The 22,575-nt window shown below is 42.7% G+C and overlaps 1 protein-coding gene across 2 annotated transcripts in view; it reads right to left on the reverse strand.

Annotated features, from left to right (window-relative positions):
• The window catches only part of sntg1 (syntrophin, gamma 1), a 637,587-nt gene that overhangs the window by 216,192 nt on the left and 398,820 nt on the right, over positions 1–22,575 (reverse strand). For both annotated transcript variants that reach the window (XM_078539715.1, XM_078539716.1), the window contains exon 2: positions 10,391–10,444. In XM_078539715.1, the coding sequence (XP_078395841.1) occupies positions 10,391–10,417 (27 nt within the window). In that variant the 5' untranslated portion in view covers positions 10,418–10,444. The remainder of the gene's footprint in view (positions 1–10,390; positions 10,445–22,575) is intronic.

Consider the following 22,575-nt stretch of genomic DNA (forward strand, 5'->3'; position numbering starts at 1 on the left):
TTAAACATAGAAACATAGAAACTAGGAGCAGGAGTAGGCCATTCGGCCCTTCGAGCCTGCTCCGCCATTCATTATGATCATGGCTAATCCTCCAACTCAATAGCCTGCTCCTGCTTTCTCCCCATACCCTTTGATCCCTTTCACCCCAAGAGCTATATCTAACTCCTTCTTGAAAACATACAATGTTTTGGTCTCAACTATTTTCTGTGGTAACGAATTCCACAGGCTCACCACTCCCAGGGTGAAGAAATTTCTCCTCATCTCAGTCCTAAATGGTCTATTCCATATCCTCAAACTGTGACCCCTGGTTCTGGACTCCCCCACCATCGGGAACATCCTTCCTGCATCTACCCTGTCTAGTCCTGTTAGAATTTTATAGATTTCTATGAGAACTCCCTTATTCTTCTGAACTCCAGCGAATATAATCCTAATCGACTCAATCTCTCCTGATATGTTAGTCCCGCCATCCCAGGAATCAGTCGGGTAAACCTTCGCTGCACTCCCTCTATAGCAAGTATATCCTTCCTCAGATAAGGAGACCAAAACTGCACACAATATTCCAGGTGTGGTCTCACCAAGGCCCTGTACAATTGCAGCAATTAAAGCTCATAGTGGGTCTGGAACCCCTAACTTTCCAAGGTAAGAGTGCTGCTAACTGAGCCAAACTAATGTGGAAGGTGAGTAACATGAATATGTGCATCCACCACGCCCATTGGAGTTTAAAATGTGGAAGTAATTTTAACAAAAATAAACCATTGTGAATAAATGTGTTTCCCAGACTGCATGTAATCCAAACTATTTTGCGCCAACAATTTTTTTACCACTCAGAATGTAAGATTTTGGCTGTGCTTAATAATGATCTGGCATTCACCAATCAGACCAATAGATACCAGGCTTCCCTGAGTTCAGTTACTTCAACATACTGTGTAGTCAGGAAGTTTCTAAACATTGGGTTGTGATGCATAGGGCAGACCTTTTCTTTTATGCACAACTTCTGAGCTAAATGTACAGCTTTAAGCAGGTTATGATACACAACAAACAACATTACAACACAAGGACTTAAATGTATTCCTCAACTAAACATATATACCAAAATCTTACTTTAAAGCTTTTTTTCCAAAAGCAATGTTCATGGCTTTGGGGTGAAAGGGGAAAGGTTTAGGGGGAACATTAGGGGGAACTTCTTAATTCAGAGAGTGGTGAGAGTGTGGAATGAGCTACCATCTGATGTGGTAAATGCGGGCTCACTCTTAAGTTTTAAGAATAAATTAGATAGATACATGGATGGGAGAGGTCTGGAGGGTTATGGATTAGGTGCAGGTCAATGGGACTAGCGGAATAATATTTTGGCACAGACTAGAAGGGCCGAATGGCCTATTTTCTGCGCTGTAGTGTTCTATGGTTCTATTATTTTGCAATATTAATCTTTGTAATTGTTAAACCGGCAGCACATTAAGTCCACCTCATTCTTATGAGCTCCAGCTGACATTTTTTGGTAATACCGCCAATATTAATGAAAAAAATTATCCACTCCCATTCACTTGTCTAGTCTTTGCCCGAGCCTAGTCATGCCAGTAATCTTCCCCTAAAATCATCACACACCACTGTGAACTGCAGGGTGAAAATGGAAAGATCTCAGAAATAAGTGATTGTTTGTATGCACAGAATTGAAAAGAGACACCACCTCACCCCCAACCCTAAAACAAAGAATTCTCAAAATAATAGTCATCAAGATAAATGATAGAATATCAAAAAGGAAACAATTAGGAATATATTAATATAAGGCAAATTCATAGGCAAAATCGAGAGAGAGTCTTTGTCAAAACCCCATTTTCTGTTTTTTCATTTTTATTTCAGATTTTCAGCACTGGCAACAATTTTATCTAAATCGTAGAAAATATATGACGATTTGGCCCCTTCCTCCAAAAAGGTGAAGCAAAGCATTAAGAAAGGGTATCATTGAGAGATTGCACTGCAGGGACAGACAGGTAATAGCAACAAAAATGAAATGTTTAAAATAAAGGAATTAATAACAGATAGAAAAATATCATCAGAATGTATTAAATGCAGGTTCAGTATAACATCAATAACATTTTGCAATCTTATATTACAGATGCTGAACAGAATATAAATTTTGAATTCACTGACAGGGGTGAATCCAAATATATGGCACAGGTCTGGCTACAATACATAGCATTATGAATAGAGCAGGGATTTTAAAATCTTGGAAAAAACAGTTTATCTGGTAGATCTTGGGCTTAAATGTTCTCGTCCTGATGCAGGGCAGAAGTGTGTTAGATAGGCTTTAAAAGTGGCGGGTGGGACTGAAATCCATGATTCCCACCCCCATTCCCAGCATTGGTGATTTTCATCAGTGCAGGATAAGGGGGAAGATCAGGAGCCTGTACAAAACTTTCCCCATGTTGTCGGTATCATTGCAGAAGTGGGCATTTCTGAACTTCTGCAATTTTGATGGGGAATTGTGGACTTTGGAGGCAACATGAATCACACCAGCACTGAGGTACTGTGAACCCTGGATAAATCATAGTTTGGTGGTTGGACCTGTATGAAAGATAAGTACAATAGGTGTTGCCTACATCACATCATAATCAAATGTTGTTGCATTAGTTATGTCTGTTCTTACTATAGTGATTGATCGTAGTGCTTTGTTTTAAAAAGAGAAACCATTAATAATGTGGTTGCAAGGTTGTTAGTTCTGACAACTGGCAAGCTTTAAAGAAAAGGGACAGCACTGCGAAAGTGGAAAAGTCTTCAGATGCATCAGAGTACGTTATCCTCTGGATAAAGTTCTATTCTGCATTGTATACTATTGAAATCCAGACCTGGTTGTGTGAAATTTCCCCTTTGCGTATTTTTTTCCCTTGAATTTCAGCTCAGCCATATTTTTGGCTGTTTAAATGCTTTGACAGATGGCTGCGCTTCTGGCTGTGTTTAAAGGTTCTAATGGATTCTGTGCTGTAGGTTTGTTTATACGGTTGTTCATACAGTTATTTATACAGTTGTTCAGTGGCATGTCATTATGAATGCTTGGGAACAACCCAATTCACTGATGGATTCTGCTCAGCATGGTTTGTTGACATAGCTGTCAAGGGGAATGTGAGCATCTTTATTTTGACAGATTTATGAGCTTTTCCAAGACTTCCAAATGTTATTATAAGGTTTGTGTTGTCTGTTCATAATGGATGAATGGATTGTGGGGGCTAAGGGGGTTGAGGAAAGGCATGTAGGATATGGGGGGTTGGTGAGGAGGCTATGGGGTGAGGGAAATATGGGGGTGCGGGGCTGATGGTGGGGTGAAAGGGTGAAGGGATATGGAGGTTGAGGGTGGGTGAGAGGGTAAGTGGGTAGGGGGTGAGGGTTAAGGGGGCCTCACACTGATCTCAGAACTAGGCCAATATCTTGGCAAACAGAAGTGGGCTTTTTAGCCTGGCCACTTCAGCATCGCCCTGCCTTCATCTCTGCCTTGGGCACTAACGGGTAGGAGGTGGCATACAACATCAAGAAATCTCCCAACTCCTGATTCCCACAACAAAGACAAAAATCTGGTCCGTGGAGACTGATCCACATTCCTCCTTGTCAAGCACTGATTGCAGAATATCTGTTGGGAATCTGTCCACAATTTTGCCTGCATTAACAATACCTTGCCATGACATGCCAAGCCAATTATAGCTCAGCCACTTCATCATAACTGTAGCACCAGAGCCAAGCACATCTCTGCAATTGTCCACCAAAGCTATTGCACACAAACAACTGCACAAATGGGGGAGAATTTTTAGCTTGGTGGGCAGGCGTGCACCCGACCCGACCGAGCGTAAAATAACACATGATGATGTCGGGCGAGCGTCCCGACGTCATCGCACACTCACGCGATATTCCCGTCAGCGGGCGCACGCCGGAATCAGCAGCGTGCCTGCCGACAATTAAAAGGCCTATTAAGGCCATGATAAAGTTAATTGAGAGAAATTTTTCGCTGCCCATCCAACCTTACGGTTGGCAGGCAGGCGAAAAGGCCAAGTGGCCTTTGCATTTTTTAGAAAGCCTCATCTATAGACGGGATGAGGTTTCCAACAGCAAATAAAAATGAAATCAAAATTTTAAAATTTAATTAATAACAAGTCCCTGCTCATGTGACAGAGTCTTAATTGGCCCACCAGCATGACATCGCGGTCTGGCCCCTGCCTGGCCCTGCCGAGCCCACCCAACGAGCGAAAAATCCTCCCCAAGATGAACAGAAATAAGTGTATGATTTGACAAGCTAGAAATGTTAATGATAGGAGTATTGGAACAGGAGTAGGCAAATTAGCTTCTTGAGCCTGTTTTGCCACATTTCAAAAAGATCATGATTGATCTGTGACCGAAAACAATATACCTGTCTTCGCCCCATGTCTGGTAGTGCTTTTGGTTAATAAAAATCTATCAATCTAACAAGTGATTGTGCATCAATTGCCTTCTGCAGCAGAGAGTTCTGAACGTCTTTCAGCTTTGTGTATAGAAATGTTTCGTAATTTCACTCTTGAAAGGCCCATCGTTCTAGACTTCCCCAATCAGCAGAATGTTTTTTCTGTATCCACCCTATCTGTTCCCTTTAATATCTTGAAAACTTTGTCAAAATTATCCCTTAATCTTCTAACTTCAGTGGAACACAACCCTAGTTCAGACATTCTCTCCTCGTAATGTTATCTTTGGAGTTCAGGTATCATTCTGATAAATCTATGCTGCTCTCCCTCCAAGAACAATATAATCTTCCTAAGGTGCGGCAAGCAGAATTGCTCACAGGATTCCAGGTGTGATCTAAGCAGGGCTCTGTATAGCTGAAATATGACTTCTACTGCCTCTAATCCCCCAAATATGAAGACCAGTATTCCACTAGCATTTCAAAAAGGCTCTAGAATCACAGAATCACACAGTGCAGAAGAGGCCATTCGGCCCATTGAGTCTGCACTGACAAATGAGAAACACCTGACCTACCTACCTAATCCCATTTACCAGCACTTGGCCCATAGCCTTGAATGTTGTGACATGCCAAGTGCTCATCCAGGTACTTTTTAAAGGATGTGAGGCAACCCATCTCCACCACCCTCCCAGGCAGTGCATTCCAGACTGTCACCACCCTCTGGGTAAAAAAACTTTTCCTCACATCCCCCCTAAACCTCCTGCCCCTCACCTTGAACTTATGCCCCCTTGTGACTGACCCTTCATCTAAGGGGAACAGCTGCTCCCTATCCACCCGGTCCATGCCCCTCATAATCTTGTACACCTCGATCAGGTCTCCCCTCAGTCTTCTCTGCTCCAACAAAAACAACCCAAGTCTATCCAACCTCTCTTCATAACTTAAATGTTTCATCCCAGGCAACATCTTGGTGAATCTCCTCTGCACCCCCTCCAGTGCAATCACATCCTTCCTATAATGTGGCAACCAGAAATGCACACACTACTTCAGTGTGGCCTCACCAAGGTTCTATACAACTCCAACATGACCTCCCTACTTTTGTAATCTATGCCTTGATTGATAAAGGCAAGTGTCCTATATGCCTTTTTCACCACCCCACTAACATGCCCCTCCGCCTTCAGAGATCTATGGACACACACTCCAAGGTCCCTTTGTTCCTCAGAACTTCCTAGTGTCATGCCGTTCATTAAATACTTCCTTGTCAAATTACTCCTTCCAAAGTGTATCACCTCACACTTTTCAGGGTTAAATTCCATCTGCCACTTATCTGACCATTTGACCATCCCGTCGATATCTTCCAGGAGCCCAAGCCACTCGGCAGCTGTGCAATGAAATCCCATTAGAAATGCTTGGCTGAATTCCAAACCCACTAATGGATTCAATTCTGCAGGGGTTTGTATATACACTAATGTCCTTTAGGGAAAGAAATCTGCTGCCTTACCTAATCTGGCCCAAGTGTGGCTCCAAACCCACAGCAATGTGGTTGACTCTTAAATGCCCTCTGAATAGGGAAATTAGGGATGGACAATAAATTCTGGCCTAGCCAGCAATGCCCACATCCCATGAATGAATAAAAAGAAGAAAAAGGCTATGAAGGGGACTTTAATCTTGGTTTGATTGACAGTTTTATGAGTCTGTAATTACTTTATCTTTCCTTGAATTATTTTTCCAATACCTGTTTGTTTATTTGAACAGGTTTAAGTGGTGTTAAGAGGACTAATGCTTTTTTCAATGGGTGTATGAATGGCTGTTTGATTAACAGTTTCATGAGCTTGTAAGAGGAGCAATTTTTTTCAAGGGACTTTGAATGTGTGTTTGATTATTTTGACAATTTCATAAATATTTCAAAGACTTATCATTTTATTATAGGTCTCAGTGGTTCTGTACCTAGTGAACACTGGAAGAGTGGGTATGGAGAATGCATGGGGGCTTGGAAGGTACATGGGGGGTATGGAAGATGTATGGGAGCAAGGATGGGGCATGGGAGGGGAGGAGGAATGAGGGCGAGGGTTAGGCGACCTAACAACCATGTTGAAAACTGGGCAGAACTCCTAGTGGGCAGAGGCAGCCTTCTAACCTGCACTCCTCAGCATTTGCTCACCTCCACTGTCACCTTGCGTCTGCTTTGTGAAGTCATGGGCCCACCTCTAGTGTGCCCCCACCTCCATGGAATGAAAATACGGCGGGCAGGAACTACCAGGACAGATATGGGATCATGCAGTCGATTCCCGATTCCCGCCTCGAAGATGAAAATCCAGAGTGGGGGACAAAGGTGTCGGGGGGATGTGAGGTTGGGAAGAGGGAGGAGGGAGTTTGGAGGAAGTGGATGTAAAGGGGCAATATGCAGCAAGTGGGGATCTAAGTTTAAGGGGGGGAAGGTTTAAGGGAGGGAGTTCGGAGCGGGGAAGGTGTCCAGGGAGCAGAAGGTGTCCGGGGGGAAGCAGGGAGTGTGGGCGGAGGAGGGAGTAAGAGTGGAGCAGGGAGTAAGGGGCTGTTGTCCTGGTGAACGTGCAAGGGAGGGGTCTGTTGAGTCATTGACTGCCTCCTGGGGAGTGAATTGAGGGTGGGTATGGTAGGAGGGAATGGTGAGAATGAGAGGAGGCAAAGAGAACTGGGAAGGTGGGAGGGTAAGGATGCATCAGTAACGTTAGAAGGGACAGCAGGGGTGGTTGGTGGTGGCTTGGAGGCAGACACAGACCCTCAAGTTGGGAAGGAGGGCGTGATTGGGGGTGGGATTCTCAGGAAGGTAGGAAACATGCACCTGGACATCCTGGAATGTCAAGGGTTCGGGTTGGTAGGTGACAGTGGGGCGATGAAAGGGGATGTCGGGGGGCCAACAGTGATGGGGAAAGGACATGGGAGACTGGGGGAGGGGAAAGGTCAGGGGAGTTAACAGTATACTTCATGGTTGTCAAATTCAAAAGTGAGCAGAGCCTCGTGTTGGACAGGTACAAGTGCTGCATTGGAGTGCAATGAATGAGCGAGAAGAGATGCAGGTCAGCTCAGATGGACAACTGAAAAAGCACCCCACCAGGCAGCATTGAAAATATTTGGGACATTAAGATAAGGGTGATGGATGAAGGCTGTACATTTTTTAGAATTTTATTTATTAATTCATGGGATGTGGACATCACTGACTAGGCCAGCATTTATTACCCATCCCTAGTTCAGAGAGCATTTTAAGAGTCAACCACAGGCCAGACCAGGTAAGGACAGCAGATTTTCTTCCCTAAAGGACATTAGTGAACCAGATGGGTTTCCTTTATGACAATCAACAATGGTTTCACAGTCATCATTGGACTTTTAATTCCAGATTTTTATTGAATTCAAACTTGACCATCTGCCATTGTGGGGTTCGAATGCAAGTTCCAGAGCATTATGTTGGGTCTTGGGATTACCAGTCCAGTGGCAATGCCCCTATGCCACCACCTCCCCCCATGTGTGGGAGAGTGCTTGCATGAGACTCCGAAAGGCCTTGCCACCCACGCACTTCCCCTTCCAGAATCACTTGTGGTCTGGCTACGTGCAGCTGAAGTGCTGGTGGGGTGGGCAATGCAGTGGGAGACTTACGAAGCCTGTCAATGAAACTGAAAGACAACCTTAGACATTATTCAGTGAAAGTGAATATATTTTCAGATTATAAAGTGACAAAATTTGTTCACCCGTGTAACCACTTGTGATCAGAATTTCTTAATTTTTCTAGGCCCACCACTTCTAGGTGCTGACCCTAGTATTAGGCTTAATTAGTGGCAAAAGTAACTGTCACAGGGCTGAGGATTGTTGTAAAGAATCAAGTATTAGAGATCAGTGGATCCAATATTGGCAGGATTGTCAACATTCAAGTAATTACCTTAAGAGCGCGAATAGAAAACATATAACCACTTAACTGCTAAAGAATCATTTAGTCAGTTAACGTCTAGCTTGAGAAAATTAGTACTAAAATACAGTCTTAATCATTTTGGGAAAGCCATAGTCTTTGTTAGAAAGCTATTTCCACCAGAGAGAGAGGGAGAATGAGAGAGAGAGAACATTCAACAGGCAGCTGTGAAGTGTGTAGCTTCAGCAGGTAAGGTGGGCTGGAAGCTGAGAGTTGGAAAAGATCCACTTGAGTTGAAGTCTTAAAGCTGCAAAGGAATTTGTAAGCTAAAATCTCAAAGGACATCTTGAGTTAAGAGACTAGGTTCAATGAACCAAGAACAGATCTCGGGATCCACGGGAGAACAGGCTGACATGCATTGAGCTTGTGTATCGTACCATGCCTCGACTAGTGAAATGTTAAGTATCATTCTTTATTGTCCAATAAACCCTGTTTGTTTGCATTCTAAATTAGTGATTGTCCCTTTTCCCAATATGGTCATTCCTCAACAAGAATTTTCTTACTTTGGGATTTATTATAGAGTCCAAATCCCTACATGACCAAAGCCTACAAGAACAGGAGTGATAGATGAGTGAGAAGGTGCTGGATATGATGTGGATTGAGGAGTTTTAGATTAGATGCAGCATGGGAGGTTAGCAAGGAGGGCATTTGAATATTCAAGTCCAGATAAAACAAAAGTGTCAAAATTTGAGCCTGCTGTAGATACTTTTTCTAGTTCACTGGCATCAGTTACTCCCTTTAAGCAATTTGGTGCCTGGAATTTCCATAGGGATTGTTCTGATTTCATGTCAAAACTTAAATTCAACCCATCGGTATCTTAATTTTGTGGGAGTTGATTCACACTGTCCCATTTCATCTAAAATGGATTCTGATTAAGTAGTTTCCTCCTGTCATCTTAACATTAACCTACATTGCTGCTTTACAAAGAAAAAACAAACTTGCATTGTCTATCAATTTCTCATATTCTCAGAATGTCACTACAAACGTTACAACAAATTCATTATTTTTGATGCACACTATTATGTAGGAAAATGCAACAGCATTTGTGCACAGCAAGGTTCAAAAAACTATACATGGGATGAATAATCTGTCAATCTGTTTATAGTGGTGTCGATTAAGGAAGGAATGTTCGTCAGGATATTAGAAGAACAATACTAATTTAGTGTTCTAAATCTATTTCAGACTGGCAATCTTTCTCTTGCAGACTAACACCACATTGTCTGTCACAAGTCTCCAAGACAACAAATTGCAGCTACATTTCATATTCCTTGCCTTCAAGAATGAAGCTCTACCATTGCTAATGTTCATCCTGCCCTTATTTGCTTTCACTACTTACACCTTCGATCCTGTAAGATGACTTAAGTTGATAGGATTCTTACCCCTGTGTCAGAAAGTTGTGGGTTCAAGCCTACTACAGGGACTTGAGCACAAAATCTATGCTGACACTCCAGTGCAGTACTGAGGTACTGCTATACTATGGGAAGTGTTTTTTTTGGATGAGACATTAAACTAAGGCCCTATTTGCCCCTTCAAGTGACTTGAACATGCCATTACATTCTTTTGAAAAAGAGCATTTGTGTGCACTACTCTCAGTAAAGCATCCCTAAAAGAGTACTGTAATTATAACACAAATTGCAAACCTTCCGTGACCTTCTTTGTGATTTTTGGGCCATTTAAGCAGTTTTTCCTGGAATCCGCTCAAAGTCTAGAAAAACTGTTTTATTTACAACAGTTCAAATAGTTTTCTTCATCATTTGCATTGTCCTTGGTGTGAAGTCATTACAGAGAAATAGTTCACATTTTTTCACCTGTTGAATTAATGGAACTTTTATTAAGCATCCAAAAGCTTAAGGCATTGAACCAATTTGCAGCATTGTTGCATTCCCAATGCATTCACTGAAAGCAGCATTTGGAATATATTGCAAGATATATTTGCAAGATAAATTTTGCCATGCTAACATCTATTCTCAAAGAGCATGCAAAGCAGTTTTCATGATTCGTCTTATTCCAACATGCAAGGTGATAGCCAGAACTGCACCTACCTCCTCAGCCCCAGTCCTGAAATCCATGTGCTACAGCACGAAGAAAAATGCTGCCTGTAAAACACAGAGAGAGAAAGGCATCAGCCTAATCAGAGCGCATTTAATTAAACGATAGTGAACGAGAAGGCTTGCATTATGGATGAATGCTGCAAATTATGTAAAGTTGCTTGCATATTCTATCCCTCAATGCATTGACATTCAGCTTTACAAAATAAAAATGAAGATTGAAATTTATTTCCAATTAGCAGAAAAAGAACTGAATTTAAATTAGGTCATGCTTTGATCTAGAAGAACACGAGCAAGTGTCTTAAGTATTAGAACTTCCTTTTCCTATTGCAGCATGGCTGATCAATACATCTAACAATCGTAACTTGATGGACGAAATGTGTACATGATCCAACATTGGAATATACAATGGCTCAGATTTTGCAATCAGCAGCAAAACAACAGCGATCACGGCTAAACTCAAAGAAAATTGTCCAAAAGATCTAATGATTTTTGGAGGGTAGTTTTCACCTTTCCCTGTATCAATTTGAATCTAGTACCAAGTCAATGGGATCTCTAGGCATCCAACAACTAAACAGCCAGTCATACTGAAGAATTTTCATAGGCAGTAAACATGTAGTAAAATGCACTAATTATCCTTCACCTTTTAGCCATTTTACAGAGAGTGGAATAAAGATTGGGATATACTCATTAGATGCTGAAATATAATAATCAAACTTTAAAAGATAATCATTTTGTTATATTAATAACTATGGAAAAACTTGGCATTACACAAATATAAAATTAGTTCACCAACACAAGGGAGGTTCTTCAGCAGTGGTTATGACTTAGTACACTGTTAAAAAGCCCAGTTACACCCCATTCAAAAAGTAACTATTTCAGGAGGTTTTAACAAAAAGGAAAGAAAGACTTGCATTATATAGTGCCTTTCATGACCACAAGACATCCAAAGCACTTTACAGCCATTAAAATACTCTATTTTTGAAGCGTTGTCACTGTTGCAACGTGGAAAACTTGGCAGACAATTTGTGCACGACAAACTCACACAAACAACAATGGCCAGATACTCTATTTTTGTGATGTTCATTGAGGGATACACATTGGCCAGGTCACTGGGGATAACTCTCCTGCTCTTCTTTAAAATAGTGTCATGAAATATTTTATGTCCACCTGAAAGGGAAGACGGGTACTTGGGTTAACATCTCATCCAAAAGATGGCACCTCTGACAGAGCAGCACTCCCTCAGTGAAGCACCGGAGAATAAGCTTAGAGTTCAGTGCTCGATTCTCAGAGAGGGGCTTGAAGCCACAACGTTCTGACTCAGAGGTAGCGTGTTACTAACTGATCCATGGCTAACATCACAGTGATGCAGCACTATACAGCTATATTACAGAATAAAAGTGAAAACTCTCAATAGTTTAGTGATTTCGAGAAGATTGTCATCTATGTGGACTTCAACAGCCCACTCTCTAGAGAAGCAGGGGATCACTGACTACAACTTCTTTATTTCTACATTCAATTCCTTTATATGGGGCACCAGAAGAATTGTCAGCTTCACAGTTGTAATGATGCCAAAATCTGACAGTTCTACAGTTATTACAAATGCAAAACCTGGGCTTATATTTTGCGGAACTGTGGGTAGCACAAAGGTAACTCATTGAAAAGCCATTCATTTCAGCAAGGGATTTGATGGAGATGCTGGGGGAACAGTGCCCTGAAGTAAACTGGACTATGAACAAAACAAACCAACTTATTTTCTTATGTTCTTAAAAGATTAACTATGTCTTATTCAAATCTCTAAATCCTTCAAGAAATTACTATATATACGTGTCACTGGCATTACAGGTAATGAAAGTTTAAATCATGCCTCATGTGGACAAGTGTATAACTGGAGAATATCAGGCACTGAGTAATTTTACTATTGAGAAGACCAAATTTAAAAGTCATAGAATGAGAAAGTTATTAACACCTTAATCCCAGTCCTGTGAAAATTTGGATTGTCATGGAATTCAACACGTTTATTTAGTCTTCCAGGAGGAAGTGTTGTTCAAATATTTCCTAATTCATAACAAGTAATCAAACAAAATTTGAGAGCATTTCTACCCAAATAGATGGACTATTCCAGCCCAGCAGGAGCTTTTTACAGATGGTATTCCACTATTCCCAGAAGCATAGGAAAGAAATGCATTATTTGATCATCTATGTCGTTATCTATTGATGTAATATAAAAACCCATTTATAATCAGATATTAATGTAGTTATTATTTGAAGGAGTTAATTGTCATAGCGCTAATAGCCTTTAGTGATCATATTTTGAGGATCTGGCTGAGACTCTGCCTCAGTTGACATTGTTCAGCTAAGAGATATGTATCACAAATCCATTCTGGGATTCACTATTCACTAATCATCATTACTTACACATTCCAATGCACAACAAGATGCTGCCATTCTTTTGGCACATTCTTCATTGTCTTAGCTTTTAGAAATGTAACTCTGGTTATCAATAATTAAATTGAAACTGCACCAGCAAGATTTTCAGACTGGTTTTGAAATGTTATAATTACATAGGGGCACTCCCTCACTGTCACTGAACTGCACAACACCTGGATTGTAGTATATTAAAGCTCCAGCATTGGAAGGTATTATATTTTCCAGACATTGTGTTTAGCACCAACTAAATTAATTGAAAAGCCATTGGTTACTGCAATGAGATTTAATGCCAGTAGTGATGATAGGAGACAACGCACTGAACTAAAATGGTCTGTGTGGAGCAAATGTTCTCAATCCAATCAGTGTCTAATTTTGTAGAGATTTTTGCGAGGATTTGTTTACAACAATAAGCAGCTGTTTGTTCCTGATGCTTAGCATGTTAGGAGATGTCTTCCTTCGACTTTGTAGCATTCAGTGTTCTCAAATGCAATGGCAACCTTGACATTAATGTTAACCGCATCTGCTCCAAAGAGATATGTTTATAATTTATTCTAATTATCATAATAAATTCTTGTAAGCGAACCTTTCATTTTCATTTTAGAAACAGAAGGCAACATTAACTGTTCAATGATGTGCAGCAGTTACACACATTCAAGACAATAGATTGGATGATAATTCAATGTAAATTAAAATCTGGTGACATATGTTACGTATTTATATGTAAAACATTAGTAAGACAATCAGAGAAAATAGCAACAGTATATTGCACCACAGATTTTAGATTTGGCTAACCATTTAAACTTCTAATAGAGACCTAAATTAAGTACTGGTTGATGTGGATGAAGTGATAATTTAAATAGCACCATATATGAGGAGGTGGTGAAGCAGCGGTATTGTCACTGGACTAGTAATCCAGGGACCCAGGGTAATGCCCAGGTTTGAATCCCACTATGGCAGATGGTGGAATTTGAATTCAATAAAAGAAATCTAGAATTAAAAGTCTAATGTTGACCATGAAACCATTGTTGACTGTTGTAGAAACCCAGTTGATTCACGAATGTCCTTTAGGGAAGGAAATCTGCTGTCCTTACCTGATCTGGCCTACATGTGACTCCAGACCCACAGCAATGGGGTTGACTCTTAAAAATGCCCTCTGAACAAGGGCAATTAGGGATGTGCAATAAATGCTGGCCTAGCAGAAATGCCCACATCCAATGAATAAAATAAATATATTATTGGTTTTGTAAGTGATGTGTGTTTAGGCTTGTTGACATCATTGAAGTTGTTGCCATTAACTTATTCAAATATTCACTTCTTTGACAAAAGAATACTTCAAAATATAAAATAATTGGACCTAAAATGTTAGTCTATCATTGAATATATTTTTTACTCATTAGTTTACATTTTCATGCTTTATTGAATTGTTAGGATTGCAATCACTTTCCTGCTATTGAAACACTGCAATTACAACACACTCTGTTTTAAAATCAACACAATTTAATAGTTTGCCATTGGTCAAGATCAGAACGAAAGCTGTAAAACATATTTAAGGCTTTAATGGTTAAAACTCTATGTTTTCATCTCCACATTGTTCTGATTATAAATATATACTGTACGCTTACAGTATATGTAATTATGAATGGGTCAATTCATTGGTAAGAACTGGAGTGAGGTGCAGTAAAGCCAGTAATGTCAAGCTAGTAAAATGCAGTATTTTAAAAATATGTACAATAATATTAGCACAAAAAGACAGGAATGTATATTTGTTCTGTGAAAATTTGTAGGCTTTTTATATTTCATGAGCTTTACATTTTTTTGCTGTATTTCTAGAATCAGATTTCACTGTAATGGTATACTCATGCTAAACATTACTGAAGAAAATGTTCTTGGAACATATCAAACTCTACCTACATTTAGAAATGTCCATACTGTATTCAAAAAATCAAAATATTAATATAACAATTTATATTAGTTATATTTAACTACTGAGTATTCATAGGCTCATAGACGTTTACAGCAAAGAAGGAGGTCAATCGGCCCATCGTGTTTGCGCTGGTCAACAAAGATCTGATTACACTAATCCCATTTTCCAGTGCTTGGTCCATAGCCCTGGAATGTTATAAGAAGTTCTGACTCAACCACCCTTTCAGGCAGTGAGTTCCAGGCTCCCACCACCCTCTGGGTGAAAAGTTTCTCAACTCCCCTCTTAGCTTTCTACCTCTTACCTTAAATCTATGCTCCCTGGTTATTGAACCCTCTACTAATGTAAAAAGTGTCTTCCTATCTACCCTATCTATGCTCCTCATAATCTTATACACCTCTTTCAGGTCTCCTTTCAACCTTCACTGCTCCAAGGAAAACAACCCCAGCCTATCCAATCTTTCCTCATAGCTCAGACCCTCCAGCCCAGGCAGCATCCTGGTAAATCTCCTCTATCCCTCTCCAGTGCAATCACATCCTTCCCATAATGTGGTGACCAGAACTGAAGGCAGTGCACCGGTTGTGTCCTAACTAGCGTTTTTTACAGTTCCAACATAACCGCCATGTTCTTGTATCCTATGCCCCAGCTAATAAAGGCAATTATCCCATATACCTTCATAACCACCTTATTTACCTGCCCTGCTACCCTCAGGGGTCTATGGATATGCATTGAGATTCCCTGCTTACAACATGTAACTATGACAGTAATTCTCATGACCTGGTTGGTTTTCCTTACTTAAGGATTAAATTCATATTTAATATCCAAAAGTGATGTATACCAGATTATTTGTAATAATGCATTTACATAATACACTAATAACTACAGCTGAGCAACATCCTTGTTACAGAGGATGTATTTTCTTTGTTTTACTGGGATTAATGTAATAAATTAATGTTAGCATAATTTCCTGAAGTATAAAGAGGAATAATAGATAATAATCTATAATGTATTGAATATCTTGTGTCTACATGCACTTCCTGTCTCATTTCTTCCTATTATCAATTCATATGTCTACATTTAGAATGCAAATTTTGCCGATGTGAATGTGACATGGGTAAGATGTTGAACTGTGTCCAGTTTCTTCTCTTAGTTGTATGTAAAATAACGCACGGTACTAGTCAAAGAAGGGCAAAGGAGTTTTCCTGGCAGCCTTGTAAACATTGATATCTCACCTAAGATAAAAGCAAAATACTGCGGATGCTGGAAATCTAGAACAAAAAGAAAAATATCTGGAAAAACACAGCAGGTCTGACAGCATCTACGGAGAGGGATACAGTTGATGTTTCGAGTCCGTATGACCCTGCATCAGAACTAAAAAAATATAGAAATGAGATGAAATATAAGCTGGTATGAGGGGGGTGGGACAGGTAGAGCTCGATAGGGGGCCAGAAATAGTTGGAGGCCAAGAAGAGACTGCCAAACATGTCATAGACAAAAGGACAAAGGGGTGTTGACGGTGGTGAGATTATCTAAAGGATATGCTAATGGGGACATTAAGGGTAGCAACCAGGACAAGCTAGTGGCAGATGGCCCTAGTGGGGGTGGGGTGGGGGGATGGGATCAAAATGGGCTAAAATGTGGAGATGAAACACTAAATTGAAATAAATTTAAAAATAGGTGAGAAAAGAAAAATATATTTGTAAAAAAAATATAAATTATTGGAAAAAGGGGGATCGGAAAGTGGGTGGGGATGGAGGAGAGAGTTTGTGATCTGAAATTGTTGAATTCAATATTAAGTCCAGAAGACTGTAAAGTGCCTAGTCAGAAGATGAGATGATGTCCTCCAGTTTGCGTTGAGCTTCACTGGAACATTGCAACAGGCCAAGGACAGACATGTGGGCATGTGAGCAGGGTGGTGTGTTGAAATGGCAAGCGACAAGGAGGTCTGGGTCATGCATGCGGACAGACCGAAAGTGTTCCACAAAGTGGTCACCCAGTCTGCGTTTTGTCTCTCCAATGTAGAGGAGACCGCATTGGGAACAGCGAATGCAGTAGACTAAATTGAGGGAAGTGCAAGTGAAGCGCTGCTTCACTTGAAATGATTGTTTGGGCCCTTGGACGGTGAGGAGGGGGGAAGTAAAGGGGCAGGTGTTGCACCTTCTGTGGTTGCATAGGAAGGTGCCGTGGGAGGGGGTTGAGGTGTAGGGGGTGATGGAGGGTGGACCAAGGTATCGCGGAGGGAACGATGCCTGCAGAAAGCCACTGGGGGAGTGAAGGGAAGATGTGTTTTGTGGTGGCATCATGTTGGAGTTGGCGGAGGATGATCCTTTGAATACGGAGGCTGGTGGGGTGATAAGTGAGGACAAGGGGGACCCTAACATGGTTCTGGGAGGGAGAAGAAGGTGTGAGGGCGGATGCGCGGGAGATGGGCCGGACACGGTTGAGGGCCCTGTCAACCACCGTGGGTGGAAAACCTCGGTTAAGGAAGAAGGTAGACATGTCAGAGGAACTGTTTTTGAAGGTAGCATCATCAGAACAGATGTGACGGAGGCAAAGGAACTGAGAGAATGGGATGGAGTCCTTACAGGAAGCGGGGTGTGAGGAGCTGTAGTCGAGGTAGGTATGGGAGTCGGTAGGCTTGTAATGAATATTGGTAGACAGTCTATTACCAGAAACTGAGCCAGAGAGGGCAAGGAAGGGAAGGGAAGTGTCAGTGATGGACCACATGAAAATGATGGAGGGGTGGAAATTGGAAGCAAAATTAATAAATTTTTCCAGATCCAGACGAGAGCATGAAGTGGCACCGAAGCAGTCATCGGTGTACCGGAGAAAGAGTTGTGGGAGGGGGCCTGAGTAGGATTGGAACAAGGAATGTTCCACATACCCCATAAAGAGACAGGCATAACTGGGGCCCATGCGGGTACCCATAGCCACACCTTTTATTTGGAGGAAGTGAGAGGAGTTTAAGGAGAAATTGTTCAGTGAGAGAACAAGTTCAGCCAGACGGAGGAGAATAGTGGTGGATGGGGATTGTTTGGGGCTCTGTTCGAGGAAGAAGCTGAGAGCCCTCAGACCATCTCGGTGGGGGATGGAGGTGTAGAGGGATTGGACGTCCCTGGTGAAGAGGAGGTGCTTGGGGCCAGGGAACTGGAAATTGTTGATATGATGTAGGGCGTGAGAGGAATTGCGTATGTAGGTGGGAAGAGACTGGACAAGGGGAGAGAGAATGGAGTCAAGATAGCAAGAAATGAGTTCCGTGGGGCAGGAACAGGCTGACATGATCGGTCTGCCGGGACAGTCCTGTTTGTGGATTTTGGGTAGGAGGTAGAAGCGGGCCGTCCAAGGTTGGGAGACAATGAAGTTGGAAGCTGTGGAGGGAAGATCTCCAGAGGAGATGAAGTCAGTGACAGTCCTGGAAACAACGGCTTGATGTTCAGTGGTGGGGTCATGGTCCAGGGGAGGTAGGAGGAAGTGTCTGTGAGTTGACGCTCAGCCTCTGCGAGGTAGAGGTCAGTTCGCCAGACAACAACAGCACCACCCTTGTCAGAAGGTTTGATGACAAAGTCAGGGTTGGACCTGAGAGAACCGAGTGTGGCAAGTTCAGAAAGAGACAGGTTAGAGTGGGTGAGAGGAGCAGAGAAATTGAGACGACTGATGTCACGCCGACAGTTCTCAATGAAAAGATCAAGAGCAGGTAAAAATCCAGAGGGAGGGTTCCAGGTGGAGGGAGAATATTGGAGGCAGGTAAAAGGATCCATTGAATGGGGAGAGGACTCCTGCCCAAAGAAGTGAGCACGGAGACAAAGGCGTTGGAAGAAGAGTTCAGCATCGTGCCGAGCCTGAAATTCATTGAGGTGAGGGTGTAAGGGTATGAAACTGAGTCCTTTGCTGAGCACCGAACGTTCAGCATCAGAGAGGGGAAGGTCAGAGGGTATAGTGAATACGCGGCTGGGGCTGGGATTGGAAGATGGGATGGGTACAGAGGTATGGGCAGGGGTGGGGGGTCCTGGATGGGTGTTGGGGTCGATGAGTTGTTGGAGCCTGTGTTCCTTCACATCTGCAAGAAAGAGACAAAGTTTCTTGTTGAGGTGCCAGATTAGACAAAGAATAAAATGAAACTGGGGGCAAGGACAGCTTAGAAATAAGGTGCATCAGTGCTGCTGGAGGGAGAGGTCGAGTGTGTTCTTATGGCGGCGCATGGCACTGAGTGTGGACCTCAGGATGTGACAAGAACAGCAGTCCGAGGAATGTTGTATGTCCCGGAGATACCTGTAATCCTGGGTCAGTACGAAACATGAGGGATGGAACTTCAGTTGGAATCCACGTGGGGTAAGTTGGAGACGGAGACAGTCACTGAGAAAGGAAATATGGCTGTGAAAGCGAGTTTTAGTGAACACCTTGTCAAACACCAGGAGAGAAATGGAAAGCAATGCAGGTGAACAGGGCAACAGAGACAGGCGGAAATCCTGTCGGAAAGAAGAGCAATACTTCTTCAAGGTAGGCGTTCCTTGAAGAGAGGTGGCAGTCAATTAATCACTAAGATAAAAGCAAAAAACTGCGGATGCTGGAAATCTAGATCAAAAACAAAAATACCAGGTAAAACTCAGCAGATCTGACAGTAAATGCGAAAAGGGATACAGTTGACGTTTCGAGTCCATATGACCCTTCTTCAGAACTAAAAAATATAGAAATGAGATGAAATATAAGCTGGTAGAAGGGGGGTGGGACAGGTAGAGCTCGATAGGGGGCATCAGTCGTCTCAATTTCTCTGCTCCTCTCACCCACTCTAACCTGTCTCTCTCTGAACTTGCCGCACACCGTCCTTTCGGATCCAACCCTGATTTTGTCATCAAACCTGCTGACAAGGGTGGTGCTGTTGTTGTCTGGCGCACTGACCTCTACCTCGCAGAGGCTGACCGTCAACTCAGACACTTCCTCCTACCTCCCCCTGGACCATGACCCCACCACTGAACATCAAGCCATTGTTTCCAGGACTGTCACTGACCTCATCTCCTCTGGAGATCTTACTTCCACAGCTTCCAACCTGATAGTCGCCCAACCTTGGACGGCCCGCTTCTACCTCCTACCCAAAATCCACAAACAGGACTGTCCCAGCAGACCGATCGTTTCAAGCCTGTTCCTGCCCCACGGAACTCATTTCTTGCTATCTTGACTCCATTCTCTCTCCGCTTGTCCAGTCTCTTCCCACCTACATCCGCGATTACTCTCACGCCCTACATCATATCAACAATTTCCAGGTCCCTGGCCCCAACCGCCTCCTCTTCACCATGGACGTCCAATCCCTCTAGACATCCATCCCCCACCGAGATGGTCTGAGGGCTCTCCGCTTCTTCCTCGAACAGAAGCACAAACATTCCCCATCCACCACTACTCTCCTCCGTCTGGCTGAACTTGTTCTCTCACTGAACAATTTCTCCTTAAACTCCTCTCACTTCCTCCAAATAAAAGGTGTGGCCATGGGTACCCGCATGGGCCCCAGTTATGCCTGTCTCTTTATGGGATATGTGGAACATTCCTTGTTCCAGTCCTACTCAGGCCCCCTCCCACAACTCTTTCTCCGGTACATCGATGACAGCTTCGGTGCCGTTTCATGCTCTCGTCTGGATTTGGAAAAATTTATTAATTTTGCTTCCAATTTCCACCCCTCCATCATTTTCACATGGTCCATCACTGACACTTCCCTTCCCTTCCTTCACGTCCCTGTCTCAATTTTTGGTGACAGGCTGTCCACCAATATTCATTACAAGCCTACCGACTCCCACAGCTACCTCGACTACAGCTCCTCACACCCCGCTTCCTGTAAGGACTCCATCCCATTCTCTCAGTTCCTTCACCTCCATTGCATCTGTTCTGATGATGCCACTTTCCAAAACAGTTCTTCTGACATGTCTTCCTTCTTCCTTAACCGAGGTTTTCCACCCACGGTGGTTGACAGGGCCCTCAACCGTGTCCGGCCCATCTCCCGCACATCCGCCCTCACACCTTCTTCTCCCTCCCAGAACCATGATAGGGTCCCCCTTGTCCTCACTTATCACCCCACCAGCCTCCGCATTCAAATGATCATCCTCCGCCATTTCCGCCAACTCCAGTATGATGCCACTACTAAACACATCTTCCCTTCACCCCCCTGGCGGCTTTCCGCAGGGATCGTTCCCTCTGAGACACCCTTGTCCACTCCTCCATCATCCCCTACACCTCAACCCCCTCCCACGGCACTTTCCCATGCAACCGCAGGAGGTGCGACACCTGCCCTTTTACTTCCCCCCTCCTCACCATCCAAGGGCCCAAACACTCCTTTCAAGTGAAGCAGCGCTTCTCTTGCACTTCCCTCAATTTAGTCTACTGCATTCGTTGCTCCCAATGCGGTCTCCTCTACATTGGAGAGACCAAACGCAGACTGGGTGATCACTTTGCGGAACACCTTCGGTCTGTCCGCAAGCATGACCCAGACCTCCCTGTCACTTGCCATTTCAACATTCCACCCTGCTCTCATGCCCACATGTCTGTCCTTGGCCTGCTGCAATGTTCCAGTGAAGCTCAACGCAAACTGGAGGAACAGCACCTCATCTTCCGACTAGGCACTTTACAGTCTTCCGGACTTAATGTTGAGTTCAACAATTTCAGATCATGAACTCCCTCCTCCATCCCCACCCCCTTTCTGATCCCCCTTTTTCCAATAATTTTCTTACAAATATATTTTTCTTTTCCCACCTATTTTTAAATGTATTCCCATCCATTGTTTCATCTCCACCTTTTAGCCCATTTTTATCCCTTCCCCCCAAACTTCTGCACCCGTTCTTTGGAGCAAGTGATTTATGCAAAATCCTTTAGTCAGGGTAAAGTCCTTCAGCGTATGCCACACTACTCCCTGCAGACTTCAACAATTTAAACTGCTACAGAAAACACCAAACACTTCCACATTGGCAACAAAAGCCAGCAAAACATCAATTAGCAACTAACTTGAAAATAGTTATCTCTTGAAACAGTGCAGGTAGGGATTCCTTCCTGCTGCTGAATGTGCATCCAGATGTGCTTATTTCAGCCATGGTGTAGGCTGGAGCATCAAACTGAAAAATGGCAGCACTAGTCCCAAATCTGAGTTACAAGTTGATTGATGTCACGGTCTGCCTACTCTGCATACTTCCAATGGACAATCCTTGCTCATGTGTCATGAAATGGCATGAACAGTGGTCACCACCAGAAATGAGCATGAGCATGCCACATGTTCATTTTGGAGATCAAATACCACTCTCATGGGGTTGAATTTCACAGTCCATATTCATTACATATTCCTACAGATATTGCAGACCTGAATGATAACATTGGGAAGTTAAATGTAGCATAAAATAAAACTCAAAATATATTGAAAGATTTCAAACTATAAGAAAGAAGGAAGATTATAAAACAAGATAAAATTATTTTAAAAGTTACATGAATAAAAAGATTGACTATAAAAGGATGCAGTATAACATGGATAAGTGTGAAGTTATCCACTTTGGTAGGAAAAACAAAATTTAAATAGTGATAGAGTGAAAAATGTTGATGTGCAAAGGGACATGGGTGTCCTTGTACACCAACCACTGAAAGCAAGCATGCAGGTGCAGCAAGCAGTTAAGAAGGTAAATGGTATGTTGGCCTTCATTGTGAGAAGACTTGCGTACAGGAGCAAGGATATCTTACTGAAGCTGTACAGGGTCTTGGTGAGACCACACCTGGAGTATTGTGTGCAGTTTTGGTCTCCTTACCTAAGAAAGGATATACTTGCCATAGAGGGAGCATAGCAAAGGTTCAGCAGACTGATTCTTGG

The sequence above is a fragment of the Cetorhinus maximus genome, chromosome 4, assembly GCF_964194155.1.
Source record: "Cetorhinus maximus chromosome 4, sCetMax3.hap1.1, whole genome shotgun sequence".
In the NCBI taxonomy this organism is placed as follows: domain Eukaryota; kingdom Metazoa; phylum Chordata; class Chondrichthyes; order Lamniformes; family Cetorhinidae; genus Cetorhinus; species Cetorhinus maximus.